The sequence below is a fragment of the Electrophorus electricus genome, chromosome 17 (genome assembly GCF_013358815.1).
Source record: "Electrophorus electricus isolate fEleEle1 chromosome 17, fEleEle1.pri, whole genome shotgun sequence".
In the NCBI taxonomy this organism is placed as follows: Eukaryota; Metazoa; Chordata; class Actinopteri; order Gymnotiformes; family Gymnotidae; genus Electrophorus; species Electrophorus electricus.
In genome coordinates, this window is record NC_049551.1 from 17,271,145 (window position 1) to 17,290,708 (window position 19,564).

Below are 19,564 nucleotides of genomic sequence, written 5' to 3' on the forward strand. Positions count from 1 at the left end.
CCTGCGAGTCAATTCTTACTCTGCACTCATTCTGTCAATATAAGAAAAGAGCATTTAATTATAATTCGAACGTCAGCATGTATGAAAAATGCTCTGGGTACCGCAGTAACGTTTGGCCAGAGGTGGCGCTCTGGAGTCAAGCCAGCAGCTCTCCTACAGCGCATGCGTGATGCAGTGGGCTGGGCTGGATTTTACCGCAGCCGGCAGACAGAAAGCAGCAACACTAATCATGACTTCAAAGAATGAAACGGAACACAATGGGGCTTAAGTCTTTACTTAAAAAACATAATGGAAATATTTCACATCTTTAGAAAAACAAAATGATTTCAATTTTACAAGTTTAATTCAATTGTCAGAACTTAAAGATTCACCTACACATGACAGTCAAACATTTTTCAAAACAGCTTGATTAACAGTTTGTGTGACTTGGTGCTGGTCTCAACGAAGTCTCTCAGCTCTCTTATTGAAAACCTTCAAAGTCACAGATATGATGGTGAAATTAACTTTTTTTTTTTAAACAAATTCATAAACTTTGCTAGATAACACACAGAGAGATGCATACAGGTCCACCAATTATCTTTATAATTATTATAACAATAATTATATAATCAAAGATAAAATTGTATGATACACAAATGTCTTCAAAACAATTGCACATCCAGTAACTCCTGACACTCCCTGGATTGTTATGATACAAACTGCACATAGCTGACAGGGTCCAGAGAGCAATTATAAATAATAAACTAGGACAAGAAACAGGGTGGGAGCTGCTCCATCTCTCCATCAACTTTTTCAACTGAACAGAAAAGGAAAGCATAGAAAGGAAATGCAACACGAGCATATCTGACAAATTTAATGTCATAGTGTTTAAAGTGTGTTTGTATGTGTATTTTAATATCATGGGGTAAAGAGTGTTCACACCTGTAACAATAATAATCTTATGTCTGTACATATTTTCAACACAGATCCTTAATTGCTCTTCGTCCATAACAGGGTTACATATTGCCTTCAGACCATCAGGAGGCTGAAATCACAGACTAGACAAAACCGTACAACTCACTGGGAAATGACTGTCCTTATTCAGAGTTGCTTTGAGAGAGCGTTTGTGTCAGTATGTATGTATAATATACCCTGTCTACAGTATATGATTGGATAGTTACTTGTGCTCTGAGACACTTCCTTTTGTTTGCACTTTTTCCTCTACTGAATCAGCGGTTTATCTGCAAGGCCCTCCACGTACTGAGTACTGACACTCTCGTGCATCAAAAAAAGGAACCAAAATCCACGTGGCAAACTTAAAATGGTGATAAAGGGGGAACAATCAATGCCAAGTGTTTTTTCCTTCTTCTCCCGCCTTGTGTGAGAGAGAAGTGCAATCAAGCACAAGACTTTGGGCAGGAAGACAAAGTTATTTAAGGGGGAGGAGAAAAGAATGAAAGACAGAGCAAAAATGCAGAGAGAGATAAGGAAGAGTGGACCAGAGAGCGAAGATGCGCCAGACACTGGATGCAGCTAAAAGAGGTGTGTGTGTGTGCACGCTCGCGTGTGCTTCTTCTAGTCAGTGGCTGAATATATGCTTTCATCTGGAGTAAACACACTCCTGCGGACTGAGCGCGTTCCCTCTCATCTCCAGCAGCCGCAGGAGACTGCAGTTCTCAGAGGCCTGCCTCTAGATAGAGCGTTCTTCCACGGTGTTTTGGCAACATTGTGCGATACATTATATGTATACAGTACATTCCCTTGTTGCTACTGTGAGATGCATTTTGTGACTGCATCTCCAGACAATGGCGGTGGGGGGGGGCATGGGTTTTGCGAAGAGGCGTCGTCTAACAAAGTACAAACTCTTGGACTTCAAGTAAAAGTAGAAGTTGGTGAGATCAAGTAAAAGGGAGGACATATACTGGGAAGGGTGCTAGCTTACTGGTGGGTGTTCGTTTGAACCTGTTGAGGTAAGGCGTGTCTGTGTCTCGTGTGTCTGCAGGGTCTGTTTGCGTTCAGCTCTTCCCTGTGTTCAGCTCCACAACCGAGGTAAGAACTATTTTGGCTTTTCCCTGGATCGTCCTTGACGGAGCTCATAGCTTTAGAAAACTCGGCCCTCCTTCTCTGCATCCACAAATACAGGAGTTCAAAAGACTGCGAGTACGACTTTACACTTGATTTAAACATGTGACACGTGGAGATGAGCCAATCCCAAAACAGCTTTGTGCTCCTCCCAAAGTAATTTACACCAAGCACAAGTCCAACATCAGATGAGGTGCTTTTTCTACAAATGGGTTTTGCAGGAGGCAAAAATCTGATGAAAGACTTTTAATTAAAATTTAAAAGAACAACAAAACCAAAAAAAAAACCAAAAAAAAAAAAAAAAAAAAAATCACAATAAAATCTTGACAGTTTGGGAGGCAGACTAACAGTAACAATGTCACATTAAAATATCTTCTACATCTTCCTTGCCACAAGAATTACTGCATTCCAGTCTCAAAGGAACATGGTGGGCAAAGAATTAGACTCAAACATATGTGAGGGACCCCCGGACCACAGCCGCAAGTTTCCTAACTGTGTGCTGAGTGTGTGTGGGGAAGGGGGGTGGTGTTTTTTTTTTTTGTTTTTGTTATTTTGTGGGTTTTTTTGTTGTTGTTTTTATTTTTTCTAGGACAGTGTGGCTTAGCTGGAGGTGGTGTGGAAGCGGTGAGCATGCTCAGTTGCTCTCGAACAGTGAGAGCAGGTCGTCGTTGCTGTTGTTGGGGAGGTCGGGCGGGCCCAGGTAGGACAGCAGTTCGTCCGGGTTCGTGAGCTCGGGGAGCAGCTGTAGAAGAAGAGAAGAGATGGTGTTAGCATGCACAGCTTGTCCAGCCAATCAGAGAGCTGGGACCAGCCCCAGCGCTCCCTAGTGTAAACATCTTCACACACCAAAACGAGCACAATACACCGTGTGCCCTGACACGGACACTACAAACTGAAACATGCAATAAATCAGCTGTGACTCACATCAAGGGCGGGCTCGGCGACGTCGCCCGGCCCCCCGGGGCCGGCCAGGCCGAAGCTGTCCGTGTGTAGCCTGGGGTTCTGGGTGGAGCCGCGGGGGTGCATGGGCCCGGCGGGACCACCCAGGCTGGATGTGCCGTGCAGGGCTTGGTGCTGCGGCGGCGGCTGCTGTGGCGGTGGAGGCGGCGGCTGCTGCTGCAAGGGGTTGTGGGAAGGATCCATGCGACTAGAGTGAGGCATCTACAGGGAGAAGGACACAGAGGTGGGGCAGGAGAGGTGATTGTGAGACCATGAAACACAATGGGGGTGGGGGGGTGGTAGCTCTGTGTGCACCTCCTCCCCAGGGAATGGGGGAGCAGGCACAACCCGCTGGAGTCGAGAGGAGCTGCTATCGATGACGTGGTGGGCGGAGCAGCTAGCCGTGCAGTGGCCTACACTCCCGCGTAGCCCACAGAGCCTTGTTACCTACTTTCATTACGTTTGACAACCAAAGCCCAGCAGAATTACAGCATACAGTAGCAGAATTACAGCATACAGTAGCAGAATTACAGCATACAGTAGGAATATTTACCATTAGGGAGTGGAGCTACACGCAGTACATAAAAGTAGCAGTATTCGTCATTAGGGAGTGAAGTTACATGTGGTTCTTTTCAGCTGGGTTGACGCGTTACCAAACCCACGCATGCGTGTGTAGAGACTGTTAACCAATTTTGCACCGCGCCCGTTCTAGTATGCTAAAATTAAATCACTGAATATTTTCAAAATACAGTACATCCAGCCACATCAAATTTCTTAGAGCTCTTATAAACTACCTGCATACCAGTTTTCAGCCGTAGGCCAGAAATCCCACACTGAATATACAGTGTTCTTCTTGTTTCCATAACAATGCCTGTGCTTTTAAAAGGCTTTAGAAAATGTTCTGATATCAGATTGTCATAGAATTAAATTACCATCAAAGCATCTGTGACATGTTTAAATAGTATATAGAATGTTGGTAAAGTTCATTATTTGCTTGCTCACGTCTCTAGTTACCATACAAGGCACGTTACTGACGAGGCAATGTTCCTGAATGGGAAGCTAAACCCCTCCTCTTAGATTCTGTGGTTGCTGTGGGGCCATAAACAGCTGTTTTCTTTGAGTGAGGCTAGTTCACACCTATAAATACCAAGGTGTGGGGGGTGGAATGCGGGTATCGGATTACTTCACAAGTGTTCACCAGACACAACCAGAGTGATTGGCAACTGTTTCAACAAGTGGCGCTCCCTTAGCTGAAAACGTAGCTGGCTCACTGAGTGAGTGAGAACAATGCGCACAACACCACGTCACCTGTGCACTCTAGAGACATGCAGTAGTGCAAGCATGAGACAATGTGTGGTGAAACTGATGCAGTCATGGGTATTTTTTAGTGGATAATTTGATCCCCAATCCTTTTGGACATCATGGAAAGGAAGAGTCTTTCTTTAGCTGAAGTTTATGTGTAGTTGTTTGGGTGAGTTATGAGCTGGAAGCTGAGGGACGGGTCAGTGGTTTCTAGTATGTACTATGATGTTTAACGCAAATGCCTCCTGCTGGAAAAATTTCATATTGCTTCCTTGCAAGTCTAAATTAATGTCTGTCCATAAGAGAACATGTACTATTACAGCATTTACAGTATTACAGTATCTTCCCCAGCATAACCTCATAGCCTATTAGCAATTAAACCAATATTGTTTAGCCTTTTAACAATGAAGATAATATTGTCTTTTACTAAGTTGCCGAACATTGTTTTAGAAAAAAAATCTTGCACACTCAATGTGACTGATGATGTTTTGTGCATTTATAGAGGTTTCTGGGCACTTTGGAGATGTTGAGGACACCTAGTGGAAAATACAGTGTAAGCGCCTCAGTCATTTCATTTATATGCACAAAACTGTTCACTTTATCTCATGAAATCACGAAATGTACAGCATCCAAATACATGTTATAAACCCCCAAAATAAAGAGCCTTTAGATAAACTCAAATATGGAAATTAAAGCCTGGATGTGAATTAACGTCTTGGGCCAAGTGTCTACTTCAATTTGTACAATTTCAGATGACTAGTGTTAAAGTATATAAGTTCAAATCGTTTAAAAATTAACATAAAATTGGAGGTGCACTTGAACAGACTCGTGTCCTGCGGCGGAGCGTTTATATTAGGTGTGACAAAATGAAAATACCTGGTGGAAGTGTAATGTAGTGGAGTGAAAACAGGAGAGACATTCTACCTGGCCAGACATGGGGTGACCCATGGGCTTTTCAGGGGTCAGGAGGCCACTAGGTAAGTCCGCCTGGTAGGAGAGGGGAGGGGGACCTGAGGCAAACTCCCCCAGGGTCGGAGTGCCAGGAGCATTGGGGAAATCCGAGAAGCCTGGCTGGTTGGAGTATCCTGAACCAGCTGAGAGACAGGGAACACAAGGTGATGTGATGAGCGTCAGCATACAGGCTGCACCCGCAAGCAAGACTTACAGGCCATTAACATTATTGCACCACTCAAAAATCAACAACAATAATAAAGTTGTTCTACCTTGGCTGGGGTAATCTGGTGTGTTGCTGCTGCCACCTTGTGGTAGAGACTGGTAGGGCGAGGAGGCCGGACCCAGCGCAGCGATCATCTCCATGACGCTAGGTAGGATCATGTGACTGGGGCTGAGGGTGCGGCAGCGCTTCAGGGCCGGACCGTCCGGATCCTCCTTGATGTGCAGGTCAGGCTTGACTGGGACCGGCTTCCAGCTGCACACTGGATCGATGGTGATTTCCTCGTAGTCTGAACTGCTCGAAGGGCAAGAGAACATGAACGTGAGGCTCCTCACTCAACATCCCGCTTCTGCAGGGCAGTACAAAGCTGTTTAAGACTCTATTAAAATACAGAAGATAACAAGGTGTGTCTTGCTGTGACCTTGAGGCTGTGTAAGGAAGTCAGCATATTTATGTATAGATTAGTGAGCCATGGTTTAAATAAATAAATAAATATATATCTATATATATATATATATATATATATATCTATATATATATATATATATATATATATATATATATATATATATATCTATATATATATATATATATATATATATAGAAAAAATGTAAACTCAGAAAATCTCACTTCTGGATGTAAATGAGGATGCCCAACATGTACTGATCCACTTCCAGTCCCTCCAGAAGAGCAGTCTTACTGCAAACACCAGGGACAAATGAAAACCGTTAATGTAAATAACTACGCAAACAAACAAACACCACCTTAACATACCTAATTTTGGCATCTAAAATACATTTTACGATGCATCTCAAAAGGCTGGAGAACTATATACTGTGTTAAATAACAGCTGACCTATATGGGACAGTGTTATAACAGTGGAAGATGGTGGGCTAAAAATGTGTGTCTTACTTGCACACAGGACAGCGCCAGGTCCCTCTCTCACAGTTCAACTGCAGGTAAGACTCCAGGTCGAAGCACTGCAGGTGGGGAGGAGAGACGAGCACACACCAGACACTTTTACATGTTCAAAGCTGTGGTGGGAATTCTTCAACAGCTCGCCTCAACCAGCAGAGGATGCTATTATCGCACGATCCGCTCACGTCCAACCAAACTAACAACGAGAACGTTCAGAGACGCGGGCATGCGTCACCGACGATAAAAGTGGATTATTTAATAACGCTGACAGCCTTCAGAGACTCAAACGTAAACTGGAACGGGATGACTAGTTGTTTTTGAACCCATTATTAATCTAATGACGCATCTATTTGGGAGTCATTATCTGGCTAATGTTTTTAATGGTGGTTAAGTTCATTGGTGTTGCTTTTAACGCCGTAGTGATGACGTAGGTAATCTATCGGTATGTAACCATTACATAAGTGCTGACCGGTGAACAGTTCTGTCACGACTGGCCTTTCGTAACAAGTTTCTGAGGGGTCGCATCAGTAATATGGTTCCTGGAAGCATACATCCGGTTTACCATCCTGTTATTAATAAATCCAGTGCGTGGTTTTAATGTGGCTGTACCACTACAGCACACATTCACATTGAGTCCTCTCACTCATTTTAGAGTAACCAGTGATCAAACTACTAGTTCTAAAAACCAACCAACAGTGCCATAAATAACCCTTGTACACTGGCTCCTGATGGGTTTACAGTCTGCACACATTCAAACCACCCAAAATCCCCCCACGGTATACTGCACAAATATTGACGTATCAATGTTTTTTTTTTTCATGATTATCTTTCAGTGAGAAACTGGGAAGCTGGGAGCAAGTGAGAAACTGGGAGCAAGGACTGGGAGTGGCGTGCATCACCTGGTGGTGCACCGCTGGGGTTGGACGTAGCGGGACTCACCTGTATGTGTCGGCAGTCATGGCCGCGGGCAGGTAGCTGGATGCGGCGGAAGGTGATGGGACACTTGAGGGAGACTTTGATGGCCGTCTGCTCAACGCCGTCCTCGCCGTTCAAGCCGGGGGTGCCCGGGATGGTCCCACTACTAAAGTTCCTCTTGACTGGAGAGGGAAGGGCACAAAATGCACCATGAGAACCACGCAGAGGTGGGGCTAGGATAGAGGGTGAGATTAGAGTTAGTGGGAGGTGTAAGGAGAGAGGGTGGGATAAAAACTCACTCTTTGTGACACAGTGTTCAGCAGGCAGGAGCCTCTTCTTCATCAGGCCCTGTAGCACAGAACGCACAGATGGCCGATGGACCAGCTGCAGCACGAACAGATGAGACTGGAGAGACAGACAGACAGAGAGGGGTGTACCATATTAAACGTGAGTTAGGCAGCATCACAATAAAGGCAGTTTTTGCAAAATCATCAGTGTTACGATTATTATAAAGGATGATCTCTCCCTCTCTCTCTCACACACACTCACACACACTTACACAGCAGCAGGCGGTGACAGTGATCTGGATGGTGTTGCGTCCTGGCTGGCACACGTGTTTCAGATAGAGGGGCTTGTGGGACGTCTTGTTGTCGCCGCGCTCAATGGTGAGGGGTGTGGCATTGACGCTGACCTGCACCGAGGCCGGCCAGTTGGTGTTCATCTGCCGGTCCTCGTGATGGTAGCACTTAAACTGCAACTCCAGGTCTGGCCTGGGAATCCATGCCAAGCTTTCGTCAGTACCAGCAGGTACACAAATACCACACATACCACAGTAGACACACACGCTAAAACTCTACGCACACACGTACATGCGCATGAACGTGTGCAAGTATGTGACAAAAGTATGTGCACTGAAGCAATGTCCTGAACCACAACATTCCAAAGCGCCATGACAGGCGTGTCCGACCTCATCATGAGTGTCTTGTAGACGGAGTCCCGCAGCTGGAAGACGTGGTTGCTGACAGCGAGGTTGTGCTCCAGGCGGAAAGGCTCTAGCACGACCCCATCCCGCACGGGGAAGGTCAGTCGCAGGTCATCACTCGGGTTGCCTAGCAACGGTTTAAAGGGGCGACACAGATAAATGCAACAACATGTGCACCAACCAGTTCTGGAAGCTTCCGTGTGTTAGCTACAGTGATTTGTGTTTCTGGCTCTGAGAATGTGAGGCACTTCTCATCTCCAAACATGGGGAGTGAAAAGGAAAAAAAACCATGCAAGATATGGCAACCCCAATTGTACCTGTAGGGGGCTGCATCGAGTTGATGTTGGGCTTGACATCGGAGAGGAAGGGAGACTTCACGTCCTGTCCGGGAGACATGTAGGGTGGCACGGCGCTGCCAGGGGTCATGGGAGGGGTAGGATTTCCTGGGAGGGGTGAGCTGGGGTATCCAGACATCGCCCGCCCGGGCTGCGTGTGAAAGGGAAAAACACACATGCCAGTCACACATCAGCTGTCTCACCAGGGCTGTGTGAAGTGATGGCACACGCTGGCAGTGCTAATAACGGATGAGGCGGTTAGCCCATCTGAACCACACCGATGTGATGAACATGTTTGGGGGAGTGCTGCAGCTTGGGCCCGGCGGACAAGGTCCGACCACGCTACTCCTGGAATGGTAAAACATTAACCGCCTGCTCCTGCCAAGGGTGAACTCGCTTGGAGCATGGAGAGGGAGAAACATTACTGACCCCATTGACAGTCGCTTGGTTAAAGGTGGTGTACCCTCCGCCTCCTGCCACTCCCGCTGTTAGGCTACCGTGGTTGTTACCCTGTCCGTTGAACTGCTCCGCCTGGGAAACAAACAACCAGAGTCACGCAGGAGGCCACGTTAGACTGTGCTTACTAACGACCTGCACTGCAACACAATCGTAACACCACCAGAGGTGGCAACTGGGCAGCAGTGCTTTCTGTGGAAATCCCAGACTAGTGTCCTGCTGCAGGTGACGACTACAAGACCTTCACATGCAGAATTCAGCTGCAAGCATCACATTCCACGAGTTTGATCTGTGAGTGCAGCAGCGAGAAGCCGCTGACCACAGAACCCAATCCGGCCCGCCTCTGTGGGCGGCTGTGCGGGCCAGCTGCAGAGAGGTTAACCCTGGCTGGTGATCCCCGCACCACCTCACCTTGTAGTACTGGCCGGGGTTGCCTGGTCCGGCAGGGTACTGGCCCATGCTGGTCTGCTGCAGTGCCATCCTGTGGCCTGTGTAGGAGGGTGAGGAGGCGGAGCGCTGGGGACCGGGCCCATGGTACTGCATTGCCTGCCCGGGGTACGGACCTGCCGGCCCCATCCCCGAGCCGTACTGTTGCCCCGGGAACCCCTGCGGGACGGAGGGAACAGAGAGTCAGGCGAGAATCACGTGGCTGAACTTGGTATGCTTAAATCCTGTGGATCTGCGTGAATATTTAACAAAATATCTCCAAGGAGGGATACTGATCACTGGTCAGCGTTAATGGCCATGAAAACCTTACATGGGGAATCACAAGTGAGATTCTTGTGCTGATTCATTGTGAAAGGAGAATATTTACCAGTTTACTTGGAGGAATATGAATACTGTACACAGTTAATATTTAGAATGACCCACTGGCGTTCACATGACTATGGCCCAAAGATGGCTATGCTAACATCTCGCCCTTTCTTACCTCAGAGTTGTAGGGGCGTTTCAAGCCCTGCTGGTGTCGCGGCGGGGGTCCCTGCTGGCCCCCCGGGTAACCAGCATGCTGGGGCAGCCGCTGGCCCTGGGAGGGGTACATGGGTCCCATGGACGGGGGCCTGGAGCCCACCATCCCGGAGGGGGCCATGCCAGGTGGTCCACGTGGCCCCGAATGCGACAGGAACTGGGTGTTATAAGAGGAAGCACCACCCATCTACAAGACAAACAAACAAAAAAAATAAATAAACCAACCAGTCTCCACGTTCATTAGATCAGGTGGGGGGTATGAGGGGGTATGTCCACCGGAACAGAAGGTCCAAAGCTCCAATGATCAAATCTGTCCTCATTCCCTTCCCCCATGCAGTGATGAAGGGATCTGTTGCTGTTGGGGTCTGCGGTTACCATGGGGACATGGGAGGGTCCGGGCAAAAATATATACCCATTGTTACATTAATTAAAACCATGTTTTTGCAATGAAAATGGACATTGCAGGTTGTGCCAGCAGGGGGCGAACTGAGCAGAAAGGCAGGGTGAGACATGTCTCCACACAGCGGCCCACTCGTCCTAGATCACAGCATGTCCACCATAAGAAACAGGAGCTAAAAACAGCAGGTTTTATACCAGTAGCCCAGAACCCAGTGGGTCTGTTTCCCTGGGGGATTAGTATTAAAAGTAAAAAGGGTTGATGTGAAGGCCACTGGGGGCTTGATTAAGTGGTGATGTAATTCTCTGGGCTGAGACACAACACTGAGGACCTGCTGGTCACCAAAGGTAGAGATGCCGCTTACAGGGCCGTAGTTCATTTCCTGGTTTTGCTTCTCCTGGATGGCAGCCACGGTCGCTGTGGCGGTGGCGGTTGCTGTGGCGGCGGCGGCAGCCACGGCGGCTGCGGCGGCGGCTTGGGTAAAGTCGGTGGGGGGGCGGACTCCGTGAGGGGGCATCCCCAGGGAGCCACCGCCATTGTTGGGATAACTAAGAGAGGGGAAACACACACACACAGACACACACACAATAAAACAAGCTGTCACACCCACTGATTAGCATCACCAGGCTGGAGATGCTGCACGGCCGCAGTCAGAGGGGGGTGTGACCAGAGGATGGGCGTGGTCAGAGGATGGGCGTGGCATAAGCCTGACTGATTACAGGGGTTGCTGTACAGCACAGGAGCCAGATCATTGCTACGTTTCATCGAGCAAAATGAAGTGTCCTGAGTGGGTGATTCAGAGGATGTATTACTATGCAAATCACTCCTGGGGAAAAAGGCAGCTGTGGTGTGTGTGTGTGTGTGTGTGTGCGTGTGTGTGTGTGGGCGGGAGGCGAGTCACCGCGGGGGCGGGACTCCCGCTCTCCCACGGACAGTGCTAAAAGCCTCCTCATCCTCCCTACTGTAGTGACGGCCAGCTAGCACTCTGACGTCACACTCCACCCCCAACCCTTATAGCCCAAACACATGTGAAAACACACACACACACACACACACACCATGGCATCAACAGCAGGGCTGTGTCCTGCGCTCACCTGCCCCCATAGGTGGGCCCCGCGGGGTAGCCCCCGCTGGGCCGCCCATACATGCCTTGCTGCATGTAGCCCTTGTTGGGCTCTGGGTAGCCCTGCTGCCCCATGAACTGGGGCGAGCTCATACCAGGACTATTACCGGGCATCATGTGACCACCAGCCGAGTTACCACCAGGGCCCATGGGAGCGCCAAAAACCTGGTATTGGGGGGGGGGGGGAGGGGGGAGAGAGAGAGAGAGAGAGAGAGAGAGAGAGAGAGAGAGGAGAGTCAGACATACAGAAAAAGAAAAAAGAGAGAGCGAGAGATAGTGTTTTATACTTAATTCACCTGTGTTTCTCACACTGTCAGACTGACACATTCAGGAGATAAATCTGCTATATATTTTGTAAATAAATTATATTTTAAAGAAACTGACATAAAAAAAGAAATCAATTTCCAACAATATAAGCCAACAGAATGACAGAATGTAATGAACATGCTCAGCTGTGAGGGGCACTCTGGACAGGGTGAGGTCAAGTGTCAGGCTTACCTGGCTAGGTGAAGGACTGGTAACCCCCCACACAGTGGTTACCACGGAGAGGGAGCCAGGGGGCTGGTTGGAGCCTTGCTGCCAGGACGCTGGGTCATAGGGGTAAGAGCCGTCACTACAGGGGGGTGAGGACGCAAGAATAAGGGGGGGGGGTGGCGAGAGAAAGGGGGAACTATCATTCAAATTTCTTCTCCCCCTGTGTTTACTCTGCTCTCTCTGAACGTGAGCAGACAGAAGGCAGATCCGCCACAGAAGCTCTGATTGTGGAATCTGAAGCCAATCTGAGATGAGATGCTGGATTTTCATGTCTTTGAATGATACTTACATATGGTGCTAAACGTACTGAGGGTGGAGAGGGGGAGAGAGAGAGAGAAACAGAAAAGAGTGGGAGAGAACGTGTAAGAGTGTGCGCATGTGTGTGCATGTTTGTGTGTTCATGTCTTTGTGAGACTTCAATGTGTCACAGCCACATGCTCTAGAGGTGCTCGGAACAATGTTTCCATGGCGACTACAGTCACTTAGAGACAGGAAAGAGTAGCAATGCCAAGGGAGAGGAGGCTGTGTGTGTGTGTGTGTGTGTGTGTGTGTGTGTGTGTGTGTGTGTGTGTGTGTGTGTGTGAGTGAGAGAGAGAGTGTGTACCTACTGTTTTCTGTATAACTGGATCAAACCAGATTGGTCTCATTTAATGTTTCCAAAATTAGCCAAACTACATTAGACACTGCAGTGAAAAAAACAGCTGCAAAAAATGAACAGTGTGTGTTACACATGGATGCTGTTACTGTGTGTTACGCTCTATATTACTATAGTAACACTATTACCAGCCCAAAACCCCCAAACTCCTGAAGGATGTCCAGGTACGTGGTTCCAGAGGTTAAATGGCGACACTGCCCTGCTGGGCTGAGAGGTCACCGCAGTTTTTGGACACATCACTAACATTATTTTTAAATTAAGAACTAAATAACCAAAAGCTCCATAGCTGAAATACTACATTTTCTGAATAAATACTATTTACTACAGTGTAGTGACCCTGGTGGATAGTTAGCATCTGCATTCAAAACAAACCTTTAATAAAACTTTCTTTTTTTTAAAAATCCAAAAACTTTTTTCTTGCTAAACAGGAAAACAAAGCAATAAAAGGAAGACAAACTATTTGACATTAAAACAGACACTGGATGCCAACTGTGACTGTAACTGTATCTGCAGGCTCTATCTACTGCAACAGATGGAGAGTTAACACTATTTCACCTCATGATTTTATATATTTTAATGAAACCAGTGTTGATAGGAAAACCATTACACCACCAGTGATGAGATGAGACGAGACGAGACTGGTACAATATCTCTTACCAGTGCTGGCTACATAGAAATGAATATTCCTTCTGAACTCCAAAGCTAAACAGTAAAGACTCTGAGAATGACCTCTCTGCTCACAAGTCTCCTACTTACAAAAGTACTCTGATCTCTGAAATGATTCATTATGTAATTTTACAAATTCTTGTGATACAAAGAATCATTGGTTTCACATTTTTGTTAAATGTTATTGTTTATGAAGACAATGCGAGCCCTGTATGGTTCCATTTGTTTTCTGTTCTGTTATAGTACACAATGACATGTCAAAATGTTTGGTTGTTGGTGTAATAGATCGCCGTGTTTGCGGAGAACATCCCTTTAAAAGGTCATGGGTCTGGGATTCCATAGGATGATACCAGCTCAGGAAAAGGTCCTACAGCCACCATAAGCAGCAGCCATTGGGTGGGTGGGTGGGGGTTTCACCCATATTCAGGCTGTCTTGCTGCTCAGCAACAGCACAGAGAACATTCCAGGGGAGAGTGAGGTTTTTCTTTGCAGAAACCACCAGATGCCCACTGTCGCCCATCCCCCGCCACCACCGAAACAGGAAATTGCTGTTGTTCGCTGCTGCTGCTGCTGTTGCTGCCAAACCCTCAGGCGTCCAATCAGAACAGGACTTACAGCACAGCCTATCGGAATCCAAGTCAGCTGTGAGGCAGGCCCAAGGCAGGGCCAATGACGGGTAACGGGAGGGTCTAGAACAGCATTCTGGGGGCGGTAACACCATTGCAGTGAATGTACTAACTGCAACAGCGCTGCTTAACGTTAACGTGTTTCACATTGGCTTTATTACTTGTACTTGCTAGGATTCCATGACCTTCTGAAACTCAGACACGAGTCACTCAGCGTTGGAGGCACAAACAAGTGAAGAGATCTTACACAGACGTGTCAAGTTCCAGTTTTCAGAAACGATACTCGTTAATATAAAACATACAACTAATTATGTGTGTGCAGGAAAAGCCTTTTCGCCAGAGGCAAGTTGTGACTTTCCAAATTGCTGAAAGTGTGAAAATCACGAAGCCTGAAAGCGAGATTAAAGCAACGATATATCTCAGAGGAGAATTTAGGCTGTGCTGTGGATTCCTGCGTGGGAGCCGTTCAATGAGCGCGCGTCACTGCACCGAATCCCAGGTGCCGACAGTAGGGTCGGTGCGTGGTAGCGGCGCCACCAGCGCGAGGCTCCGTGAAGCTTCAGGGAGCGCCGTGCGCGGCACGAGGACATGAGTGACAGATCAAGAGACTGGAAGACTTCAGTGTGTCATTCCAGAGGAAGACGTGCGTGGGAGCGAGAGTGGGAGAGACGTAGTGTACTGACAAGTGAGAAAGGACATGGTTCGTTCACACACACACACACACACACACACACACACACACACACACACACACACACACACACACACACACACACACACACACACACACACACACACACACACACACACACACACACACACCTGTGTGGCGTTGGAGGCAGGGCAGGTTTCATGGAGTTGATGGGGTTCATCGGAGGAACGCAGGGGTCAGGAGCAAACCCCAAATCACCTCAACCTGGCAGGCAGTCTGTGAGAGAGAGAGGAGAGAGAGAGAGAGAGAGAGAGTGTGAGAAAGAGCAAGAGCAAGTGAGAGACACAAAGAGGGCAAAAAAAAGAAAAAAAAAATCACCACATTGGCAGAAACAAAGGTTTTTTTTCCGGCATGACTCACTGAGGAACACAAGCTCACTGAGACATTAGCGGCGACGGCAGAGAGCAGCAGCCGTGAGGGGGTTAAGCAGCACGTACCCCAAAACTGGCACACAGTTCAGTTCACCCCCACGCCGCCCAAACGCACCGAGCATTCCCCCAGCTGGAGACACCCCACCCATCACGGCTTTAAAATAAAAGATACCCCACTAAATACACACACACACAAGATATTAACACAAAGACGTGTTCACAGAAAAACAGAATTCTCTAGGATTCTCTCCGCTCAGAGTGTGTGTGTGTGTGTGTGTGTAAGCGAGAGTCCTCTGCAGGAAACCTCAGGAAGACAAAAGGCAAGGTGTGGGTGCCAAGAGGCAGTGGAACGGAGGCGAGACGCTTTTCAAGCATGCCTGCGGACTACGCCAGCACGCCACGGCCCGGCTGTGCGCTCCCCCTCCTCTCCACCGGGGGGCGGCCAGCCCATGGAGCAGGGTGGGGGCTATTTATAGCGCTTTGGTTTCAAAAGAAAGGCAAAAATGCGGTGTGGAAAAAAAAAGGCAGAGTATCTGGTAGAGCGCATGCGATTCGAGCCCTCCTCAAAGATAACGGCATCAATTATTCACAGAGGCTCGGGGAGAGATACCTCATCCTCGACAGACTTGTGTGTATGTCTGCGTGTGGACTGTGGTGGCTAATGATGACAAGACCCAACGCTTGCCCCTCAGCCCCTCCCCCCCCCACACACACACCCACCCACCCACCCACCCACCCCTTGATTCAGCCCATCCCCATAGGCTGTGTTTCACTCCATGTTCGATACCTCGGTGTCTGCCTCCTATCTCAGGGGTAAGCACCATTAACAGACATGCTAATTTGCTGCCAGCATCAGTGTCTGTCACCCCCCAACTCCCACTCTCCCCCCCTCCTCTCTCTCCCTCTCTCTCTCTCCCCCTTTCCCTTGCTCTCCTTACATTTAGGTCAGACACCCTACAGCTTTGAACAGAGAAAAGAGGGTGGAAAGGGGGACAGAGAGTCACTCAAAGTAGTGAGAGAGTATGACAGAGAGGGGCACCTACAGGGATAATGAGAGTGTGTGTGTGCGCGCGTGCGCTGGAGATGGATGAGCCACTCTGTTGTGTTTTTACAACCGCATGAGTGTAGCAGGTTTAATAACGTTTACGCGTCTACACCGCCACTTGCCTTCATTCACAACCACAGACACGCTAGCACACGGCAAAGCACGCCAGCACACTCCAACGTAACGACACCTCATAACACCCTCTGCAGGCTTTATAAGGTCTGTATTAGCTTCGCTGTGTGACGCGCTCCAGAAGAGTCATCGCCACCATTAGTGCGGCAGACCTGAGCAAACAGCCAAACAGATATTGCAGATTACAGCGGCCAGTACCACACACCCGGGGGAGGACGGCTCTCTCCAGCTGAGGACAGAAGCGAAAGAAAGTGTCCCCCACACACCCCACTAGATCTTATTTACAAGCTCCATGGTAGCACACTTCAGCATCAGCATCCTCATCCCCTGTGTGTGTGTGGGAGAGAGAGAGAGGCCGATAACAGCACAAACTGTTCTTGCCCTGCAATGAACAGAACACCCTGTTCTCTCTCTCTCTCTCTCTCCCTCTCTCCATGATCCTATGGTTCAGCCCCACCCCCAAACACACACAACCCCCCCCCCACGTGCTCTCTCCCTCCCCCCCCCCCCACTCTCACTTTCTCTTGTGACATCTTTCTCAACCCCCCCCCCCCCCCCCCCGGTCTCCTTCATTCTCTAGCCATGTGGCGGGTCGGGTCGCTGGGTTCGCCCACAAAGCTTCCTCCGCCCCTCCAACAGGAAATCTCAGGGCGGGTGGCTGCAACAGGGGTGTGGACCCCTACTGAATACTGTACTCCAGCCAGAAGAGCCAGCACCGCTAGGAAGGCACACGCATGGACCCACATAGCTGTGGGCCAAAGCAGTGTCCCTGTCCAGGTGGGCTCCAGAGGGCCCCGAACAGCTTCTCTGGAGGACGGTTCCTGCGTCCACTCCTCAGGAGTCAGTGCGTTAAAATGGAGGACATCTGTGAGCAGGGGTAAGGACCGCACCAGCTAATGGCTCACTAGGGCCCGATGTCCAAAATCGGCCATTTGTCCTCATGCCAAACAGGGGAGTGACTCAGGCCATTGAGGGTCCCCTCCCCCTCCAGCCACCCACTCCACACATGGCCTCAGCTGGGAGGAGAGGACTGGAGCCCAGAGGCTGCTAACCCACGCACATGTACGCACACACAGAGACAGCGGGGGAGGGTGGACAGAGAGAAGGGGATTAGGCGTCACAGGAAGGCTGGGTCTGATAACACATTCCTGCACACACACAGCCAGTTGACCACACCACCACCACTACTTCCGGTTCTGCAAGGAGACCAGCAAAAATCATTATGTACATCCCCCAGCTGTAAGCGAACTGGCTCGTTAGTGAAGAGCAGACTGACAGAGATAAAGGAAGGAATACAAAAGGAAAGTTGGACACAGCCTACGAGGAACAAAGCAAACAGGAACCAAGGCGCAAGCACACACACCGAGAGGTGGGAAGACAGATGCTATCACATGGGAGATGCAGAAGATAAGGAGGCTCAGCATCAGAGAGACGTGCGCAGGCTGGTGGCAGCCCAGGTCTCATTTGGGCTCGGCAGGAGTTCGAGCTACTCAATACTCATGAAAAAAGAAGGAAGAACAACAATATATTCAGAAGTGGAGTTTTAAATCATCAGCGCAAAGTCCAGCAGGTCCTGGGTGTTTGGGCTCATGAGCGTGGTGGATCAGTGGCTCAGCGTGAAGCAGACGGAGATGGCTACGCAGGTACCTCCGTCCAGGCCGCACTGGAATGTGGTGGAGGACCCTGATTCTCACTAGCTAGCAGGCGGATGCCCATGTGTGTGTGTGTTTGGGGGAGGAGAGTGGGCAAACGTCACCTCCCAGCTCAGCTATGTTTGCGGCGTGTCCAGGCCTTTGTTCACAGCTGTTTGCCATTCTCATACCTTGTGTGCTCCCGTTGCTTCCTGGTAACTGATGGTTAATTTATTCAAAGGGAGGAGCAACAGGACAACTTTTAGAAGCAGAGGGGAGGAGCCATGGAGCCACCACCCACCACGTTAGCCAATCAATCAAGTGAAAGGCATCATCCACTGGCATACACCTTAATCTCCATGTGATGCATCTGTAGTCAATTATAACCAATGGTGTTTGACATGTGTGTTTGGGTTTGGCGTACATGGAAACTTCTAAAGGAAGCCTCTGAGCAAAGATTCACATGAACCGCATTTCTGTAGTACACCTTTATTAATTTTTCAGTCAAAGGTATTTATGCAAATGAAGCTGTAAATCTGTCCAGAGGGAAGAGTCTGCAATACTGCGATTCAGCTCAAACCACACAGGTCCTGCCTGCACATGAACGCCACAACACCTCAGGGAAAGAGGCATTAACCACAAGAGCATTTTATCATGTTGCTTCTGTGTTCAAAAGTTTGTTCAAATCACTTAAGAACAGCTTTGGTGTGACCCATCCTGACAACATTTGTTAGAAGGTAATGGTTGTTTTGAATTCAAGTTACATAGTCACTTCGTACTTCTATTTATTGAATTAAACAACATGATTTTGAAGGATGTTATGTTCTTTTCTTTGTACACACAAACATGTAGAAATGATTGTGGTTAGATAGGCACTTGGTTGAAAAAGGCTAGAGTTTTCCTTCAAAACAATCTGACAAGTAGCCTGGTGTGTATACACACACACACACACACACACACACACACACACACACACACACACACACACACACACACACACACACACACACACACACACACACACACACACACACACACACGTCTCAGGAACTGTGTGTGTAAGTGGCTTGCAAGCTTTGTGTGCCAGGCTGGGTGGAGTGGCAGCACTACTGGGTGGAGTGGCAGTGCTACTCCGGGGGCTGGATGAAGTGGCAGCGCTACTCCCAGGGGGCTGGGTGGAGTGGCAGCACTACTGGGTTGTGTGGCAGTGCTACTCCGGGGGGCTGGATTTAGTGGCAGCGCTACTCCCAGGGGGGTGGGTGGAGTGGCAGCACTACTGGGTGGTGTGGCAGAGCTACTCCGGTGGGCCCCCATAAAATTACACTGCTACCACTTGCTTCAGTTGGAAAAATTAGGATTTTTTAAGACAGGAACTGAGTGAATTAAGCGCTTGAGAAACTCTACTGACTAACAATAAGACATTGTTGGGTGAGTGGGGCAACACACAGCAATGTGAACTATAATATATGTAAAGCCAATCTTAGATTAATCCTGTGTGTCTTCCAACGTGCTGCAGAAAAATGCATAATAGACGTCTGTAAACGGTCTTGGGCAACAACCTCAGCATTCTACAACCTCTGTCCCCCGGTGAGCGGCTTGGGGCTGACGGGTCTGAATGCATAC

At 48.6% G+C, this 19,564-nt stretch overlaps 1 protein-coding gene across 2 annotated transcripts in view; it reads right to left on the reverse strand.

Moving 5' to 3' along the window:
• Positions 1-258: 258 nt before the first annotated feature.
• Positions 259-19,564, reverse strand: part of zmiz2 (zinc finger, MIZ-type containing 2) — a 30,340-nt gene continuing 11,034 nt past the window's right edge. For both annotated transcript variants that reach the window (XM_035535645.1, XM_035535643.1), the window contains exons 2-19: positions 14,873-14,978; positions 12,068-12,182; positions 11,541-11,734; positions 10,811-10,994; positions 10,012-10,236; positions 9,495-9,689; positions 9,057-9,158; positions 8,610-8,778; positions 8,278-8,419; positions 7,870-8,080; positions 7,610-7,715; positions 7,335-7,492; positions 6,390-6,457; positions 6,108-6,176; positions 5,526-5,770; positions 5,227-5,396; positions 2,986-3,222; positions 259-2,803 (exon numbers count right to left, since the gene is read on the reverse strand). In XM_035535645.1, the coding sequence (XP_035391538.1) occupies positions 2,696-2,803; positions 2,986-3,222; positions 5,227-5,396; positions 5,526-5,770; positions 6,108-6,176; positions 6,390-6,457; positions 7,335-7,492; positions 7,610-7,715; positions 7,870-8,080; positions 8,278-8,419; positions 8,610-8,778; positions 9,057-9,158; positions 9,495-9,689; positions 10,012-10,236; positions 10,811-10,994; positions 11,541-11,734; positions 12,068-12,182; positions 14,873-14,922 (2,748 nt within the window). In that variant the 5' untranslated portion in view covers positions 14,923-14,978 and the 3' untranslated portion in view covers positions 259-2,695. The remainder of the gene's footprint in view (positions 2,804-2,985; positions 3,223-5,226; positions 5,397-5,525; positions 5,771-6,107; positions 6,177-6,389; positions 6,458-7,334; positions 7,493-7,609; positions 7,716-7,869; positions 8,081-8,277; positions 8,420-8,609; positions 8,779-9,056; positions 9,159-9,494; positions 9,690-10,011; positions 10,237-10,810; positions 10,995-11,540; positions 11,735-12,067; positions 12,183-14,872; positions 14,979-19,564) is intronic.